Genomic DNA, 16,371 nt, shown 5'->3' with positions numbered 1-16,371 from the left:
AGTAACAGTGGCCTGAAAACTGGAGTGGTTAAAAAACATACTCCTTGCTCTCTTAGGTGAGGTAAACTGGTGTTTTTCTACCAGAGAGGCTTGTTCCTCTGACACTGGTGGAGTGAGGTTCAGTACGGAGTTAATGGACGCAATCAAGTCACTAACATCCGCATCACCCTCAGATAAATCAATGGGGTACATAGAGGTAGCGTCCGAGCCCACAGTAAAGGCATCCTCCTCGCCCTGCAATTCAGCTCGTGAATCAGAGCCGTGGAACGAGGAAGGAGAAGAGTCCCTGTGTCTCCGTTTAGGAGGACTGGGTCCGGGAACAGATAAAAAATGCTCTGTGAGCTCTGCAGAGCGAGTCGGAGCAGCAGAGGCGCCCTGAGAAGGGGGCTGATGCATGGTCAGCAGAGTCCGGGACAGCTGTCCCATGGAGTCGGCAAAGGACTGGGAGATAGCTTTAGAAAACGATGCTACCCAAGCCGGGGGTTCAGCCACCGGAACTGGAGCAGCCGGAGGGACCCCTGAGAAGGCTCCAGGCTGAGGCACCACCATATTAGAGCAGGCATCACAATGTGGATATGTGCTCGGTTCAGGCAGTATGAGCTGACATGCAGTGCATATAGAGTAAAGCCTTTCAGCCTTGCTCCTAGTGAGAGACATGGTGCTGAGGTGGAGGCTCTGCAGTAAAGAATACACTCCTTCAGAATGACCCCCTGAGAGTGTATAATAAAGCCCACAACCAGAGGTTGTGGCTTACCAGACCGCTTTTTGTGTGCCCTCCGGATTCCACAGCTCGGACCCCCAGACAGATGCAGAAGCTGCAGCAGCCAGCGCCGATCAATGTGTGAACGCTGATAAAATGGCGCCGGAGTGAGGAGGGGGGGCGGGGTTTAGCCCAAGAGCGGGAACCGGAGGGCCAAGGAGAGATACAGGGGAGGGAAACATCTCCTCAGAGAGGAGTGTCCTCCCCTCTGCTGAACGGCCGGTGGGCGGCGCCGCACTGTTCCCCTGCATGACTTGACATGCAGGGGCACTGAAAACGAAACTAGGCCGCATCTGAAGCCGGGGCCTAGATTTTTCCATGCGGCCGACGAGCAGGCACCCTCGGCGCGGTTCTCAGGAAAAAAACCAGAGAACCGGCCGGAAATCACAGCAAAGTGACAAAACACACTCCCCACAATAAATGTACCCGGGACCCCTGAATAACGTCTCAATACTTAGCTTATGAGACGCAGGGCCAGGTCCCTGGGGGGGGATGAACGCTCCATCCGGCAGGATCCTGACAGGGCTGCGGATGGAGACCGGTCTCCTGCAAAGCAGAGAGAACCGTGATGGCTCCCACTTCAAGCCAGAGCCTCAGGGGATGGTGAAGGAGCGTGGCATGTGAAGGCTCCAGCCTTGTAAACTCAACCTTAACAGCACCGCCGACAGTGGGGTGAGAAGGGACATGCCGGGAGTCCAGACTGGACCCGCTTTTTCTTCCAAATCTTTGAAATCAAAAATCAGATGAGAATGCATGTGTGTGTGTGACCTCCTGAACACAAAGCATTGAACTGGTTAGATTTGTCATCCAGGGGGTGTATATGCTCGGAGGGAGGAGCTACACTTTTAGTGTAGTACTTTGTGTGTCCTCCGGAGGCAGAAGCTATACACCCATGGTCTGGGTCTCCCATAAGGAACGATGAAGAAAAGGGAATTTTGTTTACTTACCGTAAATTCCTTTTCTTCTAGCTCCTATTGGGAGACCCAGACAATTGGGTGTATAGCTTCTGCCTCTGGAGGCCACACAAAGTATTACACTTTAAAAAGTGTAACCCCTCCCCTGTGCCTATACACCCTCCCGTGGACCACGGGCTCCTCAGTTTTGGTGCAAAAGCAGGAAGGAGAAAACTTATAAATTGGTCTAGGGTAAATTCAATCCGAAGGATGTTCGGAGAACTGAAGACCATGAACCAAAAGAACAATTCAACATCAACAACATGTGTACACAAAAGAACAACCAGCCCAAAAGGGCACAGGGGTGGGTGCTGGGTCTCCCAATAGGAGCTAGAAGAAAAGGAATTTACGGTAAGTAAACAAAATTCCCTTTTTCTTTGTCGCTCCATTGGGAGACCCAGACAATTGGGACGTCCAAGAGCAGTCCCTGGGTGGTTAAAAGAATACCTCAATCAAAAGGGCCGAAAACGGCCCCCTCTTACAGGTGGGCAACCGCCGCCTGAAGGACTCGCCTACCTAGACTGGCGTCTGCCGAAGCATAGGTATGCACTTGATAGTGCTTCGTGAAAGTGTGCAGACTAGACCACGTAGCTGCCTGACACACCTGCTGAGCCGTCGCCCGGTGCCGCAATGCCCAGGACGCACCTACGGCTCTGGTAGAATGGGCTTTCAGCCCTGAAGGGAGCGGAAGCCCAGAAGAACGGTAGGCCTCGAGAATCGGTTCCTTGATCCACCAGGCCAAGGTTGACTTGGAGGCCTGAGAGCCCTTACGCTGGCCAGCGACAAGGACAAAGAGCGCATCTGAACGGCGCAGGGGCGCCGTGCGAGACACGTAGAACCGGAGTGCTCTGACTAGATCCAAAGAGTGCAAATCCTTTTCACACTGGTGAATTGGATTAGGGCAAAAGGAAGGCAAGGAGATATCCTGATTTAGATGAAAAGGGGATACCACCTTAGGGAGAAATTCCGGGACAGGACGCAGAACCACCTTATCCTGGTGAAAAACCAGGAAGGGGGCTTTGCATGACAGCGCTGCAAGCTCAGACACTCTCCGAAGTGATGTGATTGCCACCAGGAAGGCCACCTTCTGCGAAAGACGGGAGAGAGAGACATCCCGCAGCGGCTCAAAAGGCGGCTTTTGAAGAGCCGTCAGGACCCTGTTAAGATCCCAAGGTTCCAACGGACGTTTGTAAGGTGGGACCATGTGGCAGACCCCCTGCAGGAACGTGCGGACCTGCGGAAGCCTGGCTAGACGCTTTTGAAAAAAAAAACACGGATAGCGCAGATACTTGGCCCTTGAGAGAGCCGAGGGACAAACCCTTGTCCATTTCAGATTGTAGGAATGAAAGGAATGTGGGTAAGGCAAACGGCCATGGCGGAAAGCCGTTATCAGCGCACCAGGATAGGAAGATTTGCCAAGACCTGTAATAGATCTTGGCAGACGTTGGCTTCCTGGCTTATCTCATGGTGGCAATGACATCCTGAGATAACCCTGAAGACGCTAGGAGCCAGGACTCAATGGCCACACAGTCAGGTTGAGGGCCACAAAATTCAGATGGAAAAACGGGCCTTGTGACAGCAAGTCTGGGCGGTCTGGAAGTGCCCACGGTTGACCCACCGTGAGATGCCACAGATCCGGATACCACGACCGCCTTGGCCAGTCTGGAGCGACGAGAATGGCGCGACGGCAGTCGGACCTGATCTTGCGTAGCACCCTGGGCAGCATCGCCAGAGGGGGAAACACATAAGGCAGTCGAAACTGCGACCAATCCTGGACTAAAGCGTCCGCTGCCAGAGCTGTGTGATCCTGAGACCGTGCCATGAAGGCCCAGACCTTGTTGTTGTGTCGTGACGCCATGAGATCGACGTCCGGCGTTCCCCAGCGGCGACAGATCTCTCGAAACACATCTGGATGCAGACCATTCCCCCGCGTCCATGCCCTGACGACTGAGAAAATCTGCTTCCCAGTTTTCTACACCCGGGATGTGAACTGCGGAGATGGTGGAGCCTGTGGCTTCCACCCACTGCAGAATCCGCCGGACTTCCTGGAAGGCTTGACGACTGCGAGTGCCGCCTTGGTGGTTGATGTAGGCGACGGCAGTGGCGTTGTCCGACTGGATTCGGATCTGTCTGCCCTCCAGCCACCGATGGAAAGCCAATAGGGCTAGATATACTGCCCTTATCTCCAGGATATTGATCTGAAGGGACGATTCTATTGGAGTCCAGGTTCCTTGAGCCCTGTGGTGGAGAAAAACCGCTCCCCCAACCTGACAGGCTCGCGTCCGTGGTGACCACGGCTCAGGTTGGGGGTAGGAAGGATTTTCCCCGAGACAGAGATGTGGGTAGGAGCCACCACTGAACTGATGTTTTGGTTGCAAGGGAAAGATGTTCTTGTCGAGGGAAGCCGCACTCTTGTCCCATTTGCGAAGAATGTCCCATTGGAGTGGCTGTAGATGGAATTGCGCGAACGGCACTGCCTCCATAGCTGCAACCATCTTCCCCAGGAAGTGCATGAGGCGCCTTAAGGGGTGTGACTGACTCCGAAGAAGTGATTGCACCCCCGCCTGCAAAGAAAGCTGTTTGTCCCGCGGTAGCTTGACTAACGCTGGCTGGGTATGAAAATCCCGAGGTAAGTCAGTGATTGGGTCGGTGTCAACTTGGATTTCGGGAAATTGATGATCCACCTGAACTGCTGGAGAGTCGCCAGAGCGACGGTAAGGCTTTGTTGACACGCCACCCGAGAAGGGGCCCTGACTAGGAGATCGTCTAAGTAGGGGATCACCGAGTGGCCCTGAGAGTGCAGGACCGCCACGACGGATGCCATGACTTTGGTGAAAACCCGTGGGGCTGTCGCCAGGCCGAAAGGCAATGCCACGAACTGGAGGTGTTCGTCCCCGATGGCGAAACGCAGGAAACGTTGATGTTCGGGTGCGATCGGCACATGGAGATAAGCATCCTTGATGTCGATCGATGCTAGGAAGTCTCCTTGTGACATCGAAGCGATGACCGAGCAGAGAGATTCCATCCGAAACCGTCTGGTTCTCACATGTCTGTTGAGTAGCTTGAGGTCCAGAACGGGACGGAATGACCCGTCCTTTTTTGGCACCACGAACAAGTTGGAGTAAAATCCGCGACCACGTTCCTGAAGGGGAACGGGAATCACAACTCCTTCGATCTTTAGAGCGTCCACTGCCTGAAAAAGTGCTTCAGCCTGTGCGGGGGGTGGAGAGGTTCTGAAGAAACGAGCCGTAGGTCGGGAGCTGAACTCTATCCTGTAACCATGAGACAGAATGTCTCTCACCCACCGGTCTTGAACATGTGGCCACCAGGCGTCGCCAAAGCGGGAGAGCCTGCCACCGACCGAGGATGTGGCTAGGTGAGGCCGAGAGTCATGAGGAGGCAGTGCCTCCTGCGGCCTTTTGGGGGCGTTACTTGGACAGCCACGCATAGGAGTTCCTCTGGCCTTTCTCCGGCCGGTTGGACGAAGAGGATTGGGGCTTGGCGGAGGGACGAAAGGACCGAAACCTCGATTGGATTTTTCTCTGCTGAGGAATCTTAGGTTTGGACTGGGGTAAGGAGGAGTCCTTTCCCGAGGATTCCTTAATAATCTCATCCAATCGTTCGCCAAATAAACGTTCGCCAGAAAAAGGCAAACCAGTTAAGAACCTTTTGGAAGCAGAGTCTGCTTTCCATTCGCGCAGCCACATGGCCCTGCGGACTGCCACGGAGTTAGCATATGCTACAGCCGTACGGCTAGTGGAGTCCAGGACGGCGTTCATGGCGTAGGACGAAAATGCTGAAGCCTGAGAGGTCAAGGAAAAAACATGCGGAGCAGAATTCCGTGTGACAGCATTAATCTCAGTCAGACAAGCCGAGATTGCTTGGAGAGCCCACACAGCCGCAAGGGCCGGGGCGAAAGACGCGCCCGTGGCCTCATAGATAGAGCTCCTGGTGAAGTCTGTCTGTCAGTGGCATCCTTCAGGGATGAGCCATCGGCAACAGACACAACGGACCTAGCAGCCAATCTAGAGACTGGAGGATCCACCTTGGGAGAGTGTGCCCAGCCCTTAACGACTTCAGGTGGAAAGGGATAACGCGTGTCACAGTGCCTTTTAGCAAAACGCTTGTCCGGGACCGCTCTGGGCTTCTGGACAGCGTCCCCGAAGTTAGAGTGATCAAAAAACGTATTGCGCGTACGTTTGGGGAATCGAAATTGGTGTTTCTCCTGCTGAGAAGCCGACTCCTCTACAGGTGGAGGCGGGGGAGAGAGATCCAACACCTGGTTGATGGACGAAATAAGATCATTTACTAAGGCGTCCCCCTCAGGGGTATCAAGGTTGAGGGTGAAGTCAGGGTCAGAGCCCTGAGCTCCCACATCCGCCTCGTCATCCTGAGAGTCCTCAAGTTGAGATCCAGAGCAGCGTGAGGAGGCCGGGGAAGAGTCCCAGCGAGGCCGCTTAGCCGGACTGGGACTGCGATCCGGGCAGGAGTCCTCCGCCTGGGACCTAGGGGCTATCCTGGGAGCGCGCTGCGGCGCGGACCGAGAAGGCCCTGGAGGAGACAAACTAACAGGGGCCGGGGCCTGTGAAGAGCCCGGTCTGGACTGCAATGCCTCAAGGAGCTTAGATGACCATTTGTCCATAGACTGTGCAATGGATTGAGAAAGTGACAGTTTCTCAACGAAAGAGGCCAATGACGGCGACTCTGTCCCTACAGCCTGCTCAGGAGGAGCAGGGGGATCTACATGAGCCGAGGGGCCCACAAGTGCCTAAGGCTCCGGCTGAGCAAGCGTGGCAGGAGTCGAGCATTGATCACAGTGAGGGTAGTGGATCCCGCAGGCAACATAGCCCCACAAGAGGTACAGGCTGCGAAAAAAACCTGTGCCTTAGGGGCTTTGCTCCTTGTGGACGACATGCTGTAAGCAAAAAGTGTCCCTTAGGAGAGCGACCACTGAGGGTATATGGGAAAGGGTTATACAGCCGTTACCAACCGCTGGTGTCCTCCAGATTCCCTGTCGTGGGTCCCCCGGAGCTGTAGAGCTATGCAGCTGCAGCATACACCGGCAAAATGCCAAACATGGCCGCCGGAGCTCTCTAGGGGGGAGTGGAGCCATGGGCGGCGCCGGCCAAAGGCGGGAATCTGGAGGCCCCATAGTGGTCCATTAGAGGGGAGGGGAGACATGCAAAGATGCTCCAGCCCTCTGTCGGTAATCCCACCCTTACCCCTGACAGGCAGGCCCGGGGGCGGGATTTTTCGCGACTAGGCCGCGATGAAGCCGGGGACTAAATTTAAGGCCGTGCCCGACAAGCAGGCACGGTCGGCGAGGAAGTCCGATGAAAAAACAACGGACGGCGCTACTGGGGAGAAAGGCGACCTCTCTCCCCGTACCGTCCCCACATGGGGACACAGAGTACCTTCAAGGTGCAGGGCCCGGTCCCTGGGGATGAAAACGCTCCGGTCCAGCAGGTTCCACCAGGGGCTGCGGATGGAGCACGGTCTCAGCAGGTGAATGACCGGTGAGGCTCCCACTTCTCCCAGAGCCGCATAAGGGATGGCGAAGGAGACGGCATGTGGCTCCAGCCTTTGTACCCGCAATGGGTACCTCAACCTTAACAACACCGCCGACAAAGTGGGGTGAGAAGGGAGCATGCCGGGGACACCATAGGGGACCTCTTTTCTTCCATCCGTCATACTATGTATGAGAATTTTTTTTTTTTTTTTTTTTTTTTTTATGAGTGGATGTGTGCCTCCTTCCACACAAAGCATAAAACTGAGGAGCCCGTGGTCCACGGGAGGGTGTATAGGCAGAGGGGAGGGGTTACACTTTTTAAAGTGTAATACTTTGTGTGGCCTCCAGAGGCAGAAGCTATACACCCAATTGTCTGGGTCTCCCAATGGAGCGACAAAGAAAGACATTTTACGGTGAGTACACAAAAATGTAATTTCCTTTCTAGTCTTTTCATTGGGGGACACAGACAGTGGGACGTCCCAAAGCAGTCCCTGGGTGGGAACTGAACTATTAACAGTATATAATATCAGACTAAGAGCTGACTAACGACTGCAACTGCAGTGAACACATATCAAAACACTGTCAAAAAACCGAGCAGTGGCCACTTATAAATGGGCCACTGCCGCCTGAAGAACTTGTCTTCCAAGAGCAGCATCCGCGGATGCATGCGTATGCACTCTGTAGAATTTTGTAAACGTGTGCACACTGGACCAGGTAGCAGCCTTGCAAAGTTGGGCCGCCGAAGCCTGATGGCGGATAGCCAAGGAAGCACCCACTGCTCGCGTAGAGTGGGCCCGCACAGATTGAGGAGGAACCACACCTCGTGTTTTGTAAGCCTCACAGATGGCAGTCCTAATCCATCGAGAAATCGTGGATTTAGAAGCCGGATTGCCCTTTTTGTGTTCTTGTGAGAGGACGAAGAGGGCATCGGACTTGCGCAACGGCGCTGCTCTGGAGATGTAGATCCGCAGAGCCCTGACGAGATCTAGAGTGTGAAGGGCTTTTTCAAAAGAGTGGACCGGGACCGGGCAGAATGACTGCAACACAATGTCCTCGTTTAAGTGGAAAGAAGATACGACCTTCGGGAGAAAAGTGGGGGAAGGCCGAAGGACCACCTTATCATGATGGAAAATCAGGTAAGGTGAGCGACAGGAAAGGGCCGCCAGTTCGGACACTCGCCTGATAGAGGTAATGGCGACTAAAAAGGTAACCTTCCAGGACAGTCGTTGAAGAGAGATTTCTCTCAGAGGTTCGAAGGGAGGAGGCTGAAGAGCTCCGAGAACCAGATTCAGATCCCAGGGATCTAAGGGGCGGCGATAAGGAGGGACCAAATGCGCTACTCCTTGAAGAAAGGTACGGACCTGAGGGCGAGAAGCCAGCCGCTTCTGGAAAAATACTGACAAGGCAGAAACTTGTCCTTTAAAGGGTACTGAGAGCTAGACTCGAGTCCAGACCGTCTTGCAGAAAGGCAAGAACATTAGGGATTGAAGAGTTAAGGGGCGACCGATTATGACTGTCACACCAGGAGAGATAGGTCTTCCAGGTCCTGTGGTAGATACTGGTGGAGGAGGGCTTCCGAGCATTAAGCATGGTATGAACTACCTTAGAAGAAAGACCTGATTTTGCTAGAATCAAGGATTCAAGCGCCACGCCGTCAAATGCAGTTGTGCTGTATTCTGGTGAAATATTGGACCTTGCGACAAAAGATCCGGGTGGTCGGGAAGATGTCAGGGAGTGTCGCCGAGCAGTTGGAGAAGCTCTGGGTACCAGGCTCTCCTGGGCCAGTCCGGGGCCACGAGGATCAGCGGGATTCCCTCCGCTTTGATTTTCTTGATTACTCCCGGAATGAGAGGAAACAAAAGGAAAATGTAAGGTAGGCGAAACTGCGACCACGGAAAGACTAGAGCGTCGGAGCCGAGCGCTAGCGGGTCTCTCGACCGGAATATGAAAGGATGTATTTTGGCGTTCATCCGAGAAGCCACGAGGTCCACATCTGGGAGTCCCCAACGAAGAGTGATCTGATGGAACACTTAGTCATGGAGGGACCATTCCCCTGCCGCTAGACCTTGCCTGCTGAGAAAGTCTGCGGCCCAGTTGTCTACCCCCGGAATATAGACAGCTGAAATAATGGGAATGTGCATCTCTGCCCAAAGAAGAATCCTGGATACTTCTTTCATCGCTGCCCTGCTGCGAGTTCCTCCCTGACTGTTGATGTAAGCCACGGCCGTGGCATTGTCTGACTGGATCCGAACAGGGAGGCCCAATAGTAATGGTTGAAAATTCTGAAGGGCCAAAAATATGGCTCTGATCTTCAGAACATTGATGTGCAGGGAGCGCTCGGAAGGAGACCAGCGTCCGTGAACAGTGTGGTGGAGAAACACCGCCCCCCAGCCTATCAGGCTGGCATCCGTCGTGACTACTTGCCAGTGGACCGGGCGGAAGGACTTCCCTTGAGATAGGGATGAGGCTTGAGTCCACCAGACGAGGGAGCTGAGCGCAGACCGAGATAGGTGGACTGACCGGTCTAGGGAAGCTGGATTCTTGTCCCAGGAGGATAGAAGATCCAATTGTAGAGGGCGCAGATGGAATTGGGCAAAGGACACGGCTTCTATGACCGCCACCATCTTGCCTAACACTCATTCCATTCCGAAGGGATGTGTGACGGCGAGAGCGGAGGGATTGGGCGGCCCGGATCAGGGAAGACCTCTTGTCCTCTGGAAGAAAAACCCGGGACTGAGCCGTGTCTATCAGCATACCTAAAAAAGGTGAAGCGCTGATGAGGAATGAGGGATGACTTGTTGAAGTTTATAAGCCACCCTAGCCTTGACAGCGTGTCTAGGCAAATCTTCACGCTTTCTGAGCAAACTTGAAGAGAGCTCCCTTTGACAAGAAGGTCGTCCAAATAGGGAACGACCAGGATGCCTTTGGGGTGTAAAATGGACATGACGGCCGCCATGACCTTTGTGAAGACCCGAGGCACAGTGGCCAGCCCAAAGGGGAGGGCCCTGAATTGGAAATTACTGTGTCCTATGGCAAAACGAAGGAACCGTTGATGAGAGACATATGGGAATGTGTAAATAAGCATCTTGAACGTCTATGGAAGCTAGGAATTCTCCTGGTTCCATGGCGGCTGGTACTGCTCTCAATTATTCCATTCGGAAAGCTCCAATCCATACGAATTTGTTCAGCCGTTTGAGGTCCAAGATAGGGCGGACAGAGCCATCTTTTTTGGGAACGACAAAAAGGTTTGAATAGAAACCTTTGCTGCGCTGTTCCAGGGGCACTGGAATGATAACATTTGCTTTCTGTAAAGAGGCTATGGCCTGAAATAAGGCCTGGCTTTGCGTTTTGGACTTTGGAAGACGAGAACGCGGAAACCTGTTGGCCGGCAGGGAATGGAAATCGATCTTGTAACCTGTGGTGACGATTTCTCGAACCCAAGCATCGTGAGTGTGGTCTAGCCAGATATCCCAAAAAAACCAGAAGCCGACCTCCAACAGGAGTCGGATCTGAGGGATACCTGGCGTCATGCTGAGGGGGCCTGTACAGAGCGAGGTCCTTTGGGTTTAGGTTGCTTGGAGTGGGAACGCCAGGAAGAGCCCCTTGAGGGACCGGATCCTCGATCTGAGCGTTGGGACGATCCTTGGGCTGATGGTTTTTGGGGGGCAGGCCGAAAGGACTGCCTGCGCCAAAGAGATTTTTCAAAATTCCTGGATACAGGCTGCTTTTGAGGTAGAATGGTACTTTTACCACCCGTCGTCTCAGATATGAGTTTGTCCAGGGATTCTACAAACAGGCACAGGCCATGGAAGGGAAGTGTGGACAGGGATTTCTTTGAGGCACTGTCCGCATTCCATATTTTTAGCCAAAGGACTCTGCGGGCAAAAACAGCATTGGCCGCCGATAGGGCTGACAAACTAGCTGCATCTAGGGAGCTGTGAAGAAAATAATTAGAGGCGAGAGAGAACAAATCAAGGATCTCAAAAGCCGCCGGGTGAATATTACAAGAGCGAAGCATCCTGCGTAGGTTCTTGCTCCACACCCCCATAGCTCTCGCGACCCATGTCAAGGCAAACAGGGGGCGAAGAGAGGAGCCCGAAGTCTGGAAAATAGATTTGACCGCATCATCAACTGCGCGGTCGGACGAGTCCTTGAGAGACGCGTTGTCTGAAACAGACATGACCGTGTGTTTAGTCAGTCTGGATACTGGCGGATCCACAACGGGGGGTACTGACCAGGGCTGAACTATATCAGAGGGAAAGGGATAAGCGAATGAAGAAAAGGGTTTTTTATTAAACCTTCTATCAGGGTGATCCCACCGTTTAGATATAATTTGCCGAAAAACCGGATCCTGAGCAAAGGATTTAGGAGGCTTCTTGGCCCGATTGATTGCAGACTGAGAAGTCGGGTCAGAGTCTTGAGAATCATGACTACTAAAGGTCACGGAACCTCGGTCAGACTGACCATCGTCCGAGTCGGATGAGGCGTAGAGGTCGCAATGGCGCCTTTTGGAAACAGCCTTTTTACGTTCTGGGGAAGAGGGACCATACGAAGCAGGCGGGCTCCTCTGAGGGAGCTGGGCCGGGGGAAGGCTGTGGGAGCCTGAGGACGGCTGGGATATCTGAGCGGCAAGGTCATCTAACCTTTTAGACATTAGAAGAGCCATGCAGGCATTACGTCATCAGACGGGTGTGCTGCCTGGCCGGTGGCCGGAGCAGAATCCAGAGACTGCACGGCATCCTGGTCCGGCAACGGGGTCTGATGTGACACGGTAGAAGGGGCATCGCAGCCACGGCATAGTGGATAGCTTCGACCATTAGAAAACGAGCGTCCACAGGTGGTACAGGCATAGTACAGGTCCGTAGAGGACGCCTGGGAAGGTTTATCACCCTTGCGGTTACGCATGTCAGCAATAGAGTCCTACAGCCCTATAGGGGTAGAGTTATATGAGTGAGGAGCCACTAGCAGTATTATAAAGTGACTGCTATGCACAGCCGGTATATACCGTAGCAAAATGGCATATACTGTCAAACAGCCGGCATATACCTGCAGGCAGAGCCAGTATATACCGCTAATAGCTGATATACACCGCTAGTCAGCAGGCACACACCGCTAGAGAAACAGCGATATACCGCAGAGCGGTATATAGTGCTGCAGAAGTGCAGAGCCAAGGAGGCAATCTCACCAGAGTCTGCTCCCCACGTGGAAAATGGCGTTCAGTGTTCCTGGCAGCATGGAGGGGAGAGACGGCCCCCGGAGACTGATTGGTCTCTGGGTTGGGACTAAGGGTGACGGCCAATCGGAAGGGAGCTGCTCCTGAGTGAGGGAGCGGCTTCCAGAGCAATGAGAGGGGGCGTTGCTAAAATGCAGGCCGAAACCGGGGGCTAAATTAATGATGCTCCCCGGATCACGGCCTGCATCGGCACCTTTCCAGGCGGCGGTTTGGATGCAGGGGACAGATGACGCGTCGTCTCCCTACCTGCTCCTGGCTCCGTCTGAAGACGCGTCGGTGATGGATGCGGGGATCTCAGGGACGCATCTTCGGCTCAAGGCTGAAGCAGGTCCTCTGCTCTGCTCAGCCCTCTGGAGCTACCTTGGTGTGAGGTGCTTCCAGGGAGCCTGGAGGGGTACGCAGACCCGATCACTTGGGCGCGAGGGAAGACTGACGGCTTGTGCACGCCAGGTTTCCTCTGCCGGTACGCGGGGGGGGGACGAGGGTGGCAAGGCACCCCGGTATTGCCCCATAATCAAAAATAGAATGAAAAGCAAAAACAAAATAAAACATAAAACAAAATAAGCTGGCCTGAGGCACCTCTGGTGGAGCTCAGTCCAGACATGTCAGCCTCCCTGCTGACACTAAAAAAAAAAAAAACAAAAAAAAAAAACTGAGCTAGCTCCCGCCTAGCTAGGGTATATGCTGTGGGGGGAGGAGCTAACACTTTTGCAAATCTAGTGTCACGCCTCCCCTGGAGACACCATAATACCCACTGTCTGTGTCCCCCAATGAAAAGGCGAGAAAGGAATATTGTGATATGGCACCCCTACTTACTGTTGGATGGCCATATGTATCCCTGCACTAATCCATGCATTAACAAAAAAAACAAAAAAAAAAGAAAGCCACTGCGATTTTTACTCGTGGCTTTCAATACATCATCTGAGCTATTAATGTACCTATATACACACCGTTTTTTCCTATTGCTGTGGCATTTTTTTGTCCTAGTAATCAGAATATATCCCATGGCACAGACACCATTTGTAAGTTTAATGCAGATAGTGAGAGAGGAGCCATAGCGCAATATTTTAGGTGGAAACCTCCGAGGTTAGGGACATTAGGTGCAAGTCCCTGTCACTTTAAATTTTGAAACGTGTAGAACCTTGCAAATTTGTGTCAAGTTGTTTGTCAAATACCTGTTCTTAACTATATAAAATGATGCTTTTAAAGGCGTTTTGATTACTTCTAGATATACAAGGGCCCCCACGATTCTTCTAAGTGGTTGTTTAACTGGAACAGGCCAGTGGATTGACAGAATATTTACAGAAACCTGTAGGTAGCCTTACTTACCAGAAGAGTGTGCAGTTGGGCTGCGTGGTTAGAAAAAAGCCTGGGTGACTGCTGACACAACTGACAAACTTGAGAGATCTAGAAGGAAACAAAAAATAATAAAGCCATTGTGACCTGCCAAGTCCCAAAGAATGATGGCAAGCCCCGGTATTTCATAGTTTACCTCCTGTAAGGCTGTGGCTTTGTGGCCTGTGACCAGGCGGCACATAATTATGTGCTCCAGCAGAATTACTTGGAAGGAGGATAAGATCGGGCTGCTATCCAACACTGCAACAGAAAGGTGGAAAAGCAAAAATGTTAGGTAGCCTGTGGTGCATTGCAGCTGTTCAATATATCACCTGGTGGCTAGCTGTACAGATATTGGCACAAAGCATGACCAAATCTTGGTATATTTCATTAACAGGCCTCAGCGCTGCAAGGCTGCAGTGATAACCCCTAAGCCTGCATGCTGCCCATTGATGCTTGGCACATATCTTTAGACCAATTCTTTGCAAGGTGAGAACAGGCGGCTGCCATCACTCCTCACTACAGTGAACAGCACTAGGAGCTTTAAAGTTAGGGCTCATGCACAGGGATGCAATACAGCTCTGCGCCAAATGTCAAGTCAGATGTTTACTGCATCGTCCATATAGGTTTTTTAAAAATATCCATGCACTAATGTTTTTTCAGACTAATTTTGTATGGATTTAATAAAAACACATTCTGGCATACTTCATCATAATAGATAGTATTGTATTCTCCCATAGAAGAATCACTTCCTGGGTAGGATGCAAACATTGAGTCAGGCAGAGCCAATGTGACAGTGGAACAGGTGTACTTAAAAGGGTAGTTGCCAGCCGGGGAAAAAAAAAAATAAACAAACTGAAAAAAATGTAAAAGTATTAAATGATTTTAATTTTTTTTAATAAATTAAAAATATATATATTTTTATAAACATGTTTCATTTTTAAATATTAAACAATAGGGGAGCAGCTGCCGAAATTTGACAAGAAAATCTAGTATACGACAGCAGTAAATGTGGAAGGGATCTGCTCACGTGTGGATGTCACTCCGCTCCTCCCTTTTGGGCATTTTCAAAAGGATAAGAGGATGACATTTAGGATCACAGTGTGGGGCCATTTTGTTGGTGACTGCAAAGTGATACGGATACATGAGGAAAGCGTCAAAGGCCAGTTGGCAGCGCAGATTCTGTTGGTTGTAGCTACTAATAGTATTACGAGGTGGTTAAACTATCGTGCTCTGTGGTTAGTTATGCGAACTGTATCATGTGCTGCAAATGGATAAATGAAGTGCAACATGCTGGGATTACATAGAGGGCTCAGTGGAGTGGCTATGGGAGCGTTGGTATAATGTGTGACCTCCCTCCATCCACTTCTTTTTGAGCAGTGGTGTAGTGTTTTACCCCTGCCCCATCCACTTTTATGGGAGCAGTAGTGTAATGTGTGACCACTGCTCCATACATTTCTATGGGAGCTGGGGTGTAATTTGTAACACCACCCACTCTATACACTTATATGGGAAGTGTAGTGTAATGTGTGACACGCCCCCACCCCTACATTCAATTAGATACACAGTTCTGGGTTGTGTCATGCATAATGGGCATTAGATACATGCCTCTAGGGAGTATCACATAGCTATGCTATGTCAGTGAATCCTCTTGCAGTACAGTGACATTACAGAGATGACTAAGTGGTCAGAGCACAGAGCGCGATGATTACACCGCTGCGTTCTGAACTGCACAGCGGCAGGGAGCGGTAATCAGCTGCCCGGTATTGTACTACTAACTTGAGGCTCCTGATCCCCACTGCCGATATTCACTCATCCCAGACCTCTACTTCCCACACCTTCTGTCACCTCCTCTGGTTATCGCTTGCGCTGAGCACTGAGTGGTAGCAAATGCAGATTGGAGCTCCCAGATTAGCTACCACCTTCAAAAAAAAAGAGAATTTTGTTTACTTACCGTAAATTCTTTTTCTTATAGTTCCGTATTGGGAGACCCAGACATTGGGTGTATAGCTTCTGCCTCCGGAGGGGACAAAAAGTAATACACTAAAAAGTGTAGCTCCTCCCTCTGAGCCTATACACCCCCTGGAGAACCAGATCTAGCCAGTTTAGTGCAAAAGCTGAAGGAGAATAGCCACCCACAAGTAAAAACAGAGCAAGAACCGGAACAACCGGAGACTCTGTCCACGAACAACAATACGGAACTATAAGAAAAAGAATTTACGGTAAGTAAACAAAATTCTCTTTTTCTTTATCGTTCCTATGTGAGACCCAGACATTGGGACGTATCAAAGCAGTCCATAGGTGGGAATAAACAGAAAAACTGAGAAGTAGGCAGAGCCTAACTTCACAAATGGGCGACAGCCGCCTGAAGGATGCGTCTGCCCAAGCTCGCATCTGCCGAAGCATGAGCATGCACTTGGTAGTGCTTTGAAAAGGTATGCAGGCTAGTCCAAGTGGCAGCCTGACAGACTTACTGAGCCGTAGCCTGGTGCCTGAAAGCCCAAGAGGCACCGACAGCTCTGGTCGAGTGTGCCTTGATCCCCGGCGGGGGAGGCACCTGAGAACACTGGTAGGCATCCGA

The 16,371-nt window shown here is 51.8% G+C and overlaps 1 protein-coding gene across 1 annotated transcript in view; it reads right to left on the bottom strand.

Moving 5' to 3' along the window:
* Positions 1–16,371, bottom strand: part of MAU2 (MAU2 sister chromatid cohesion factor) — a 136,322-nt gene that overhangs the window by 54,397 nt on the left and 65,554 nt on the right. The window contains exons 10-11 of the mRNA XM_075315403.1: positions 13,948–14,051; positions 13,785–13,862 (exon numbers count right to left, since the gene is read on the bottom strand). Coding sequence (XP_075171518.1) covers positions 13,785–13,862; positions 13,948–14,051 — 182 coding nt within the window. The remainder of the gene's footprint in view (positions 1–13,784; positions 13,863–13,947; positions 14,052–16,371) is intronic.

Source organism: Anomaloglossus baeobatrachus, chromosome 1 (assembly GCF_048569485.1).
Source record: "Anomaloglossus baeobatrachus isolate aAnoBae1 chromosome 1, aAnoBae1.hap1, whole genome shotgun sequence".
In the NCBI taxonomy this organism is placed as follows: domain Eukaryota; kingdom Metazoa; phylum Chordata; class Amphibia; order Anura; family Aromobatidae; genus Anomaloglossus; species Anomaloglossus baeobatrachus.
Note: the sequence above shows the minus strand (reverse complement) of the source record. Positions and strands in the feature narration are given on the sequence as shown.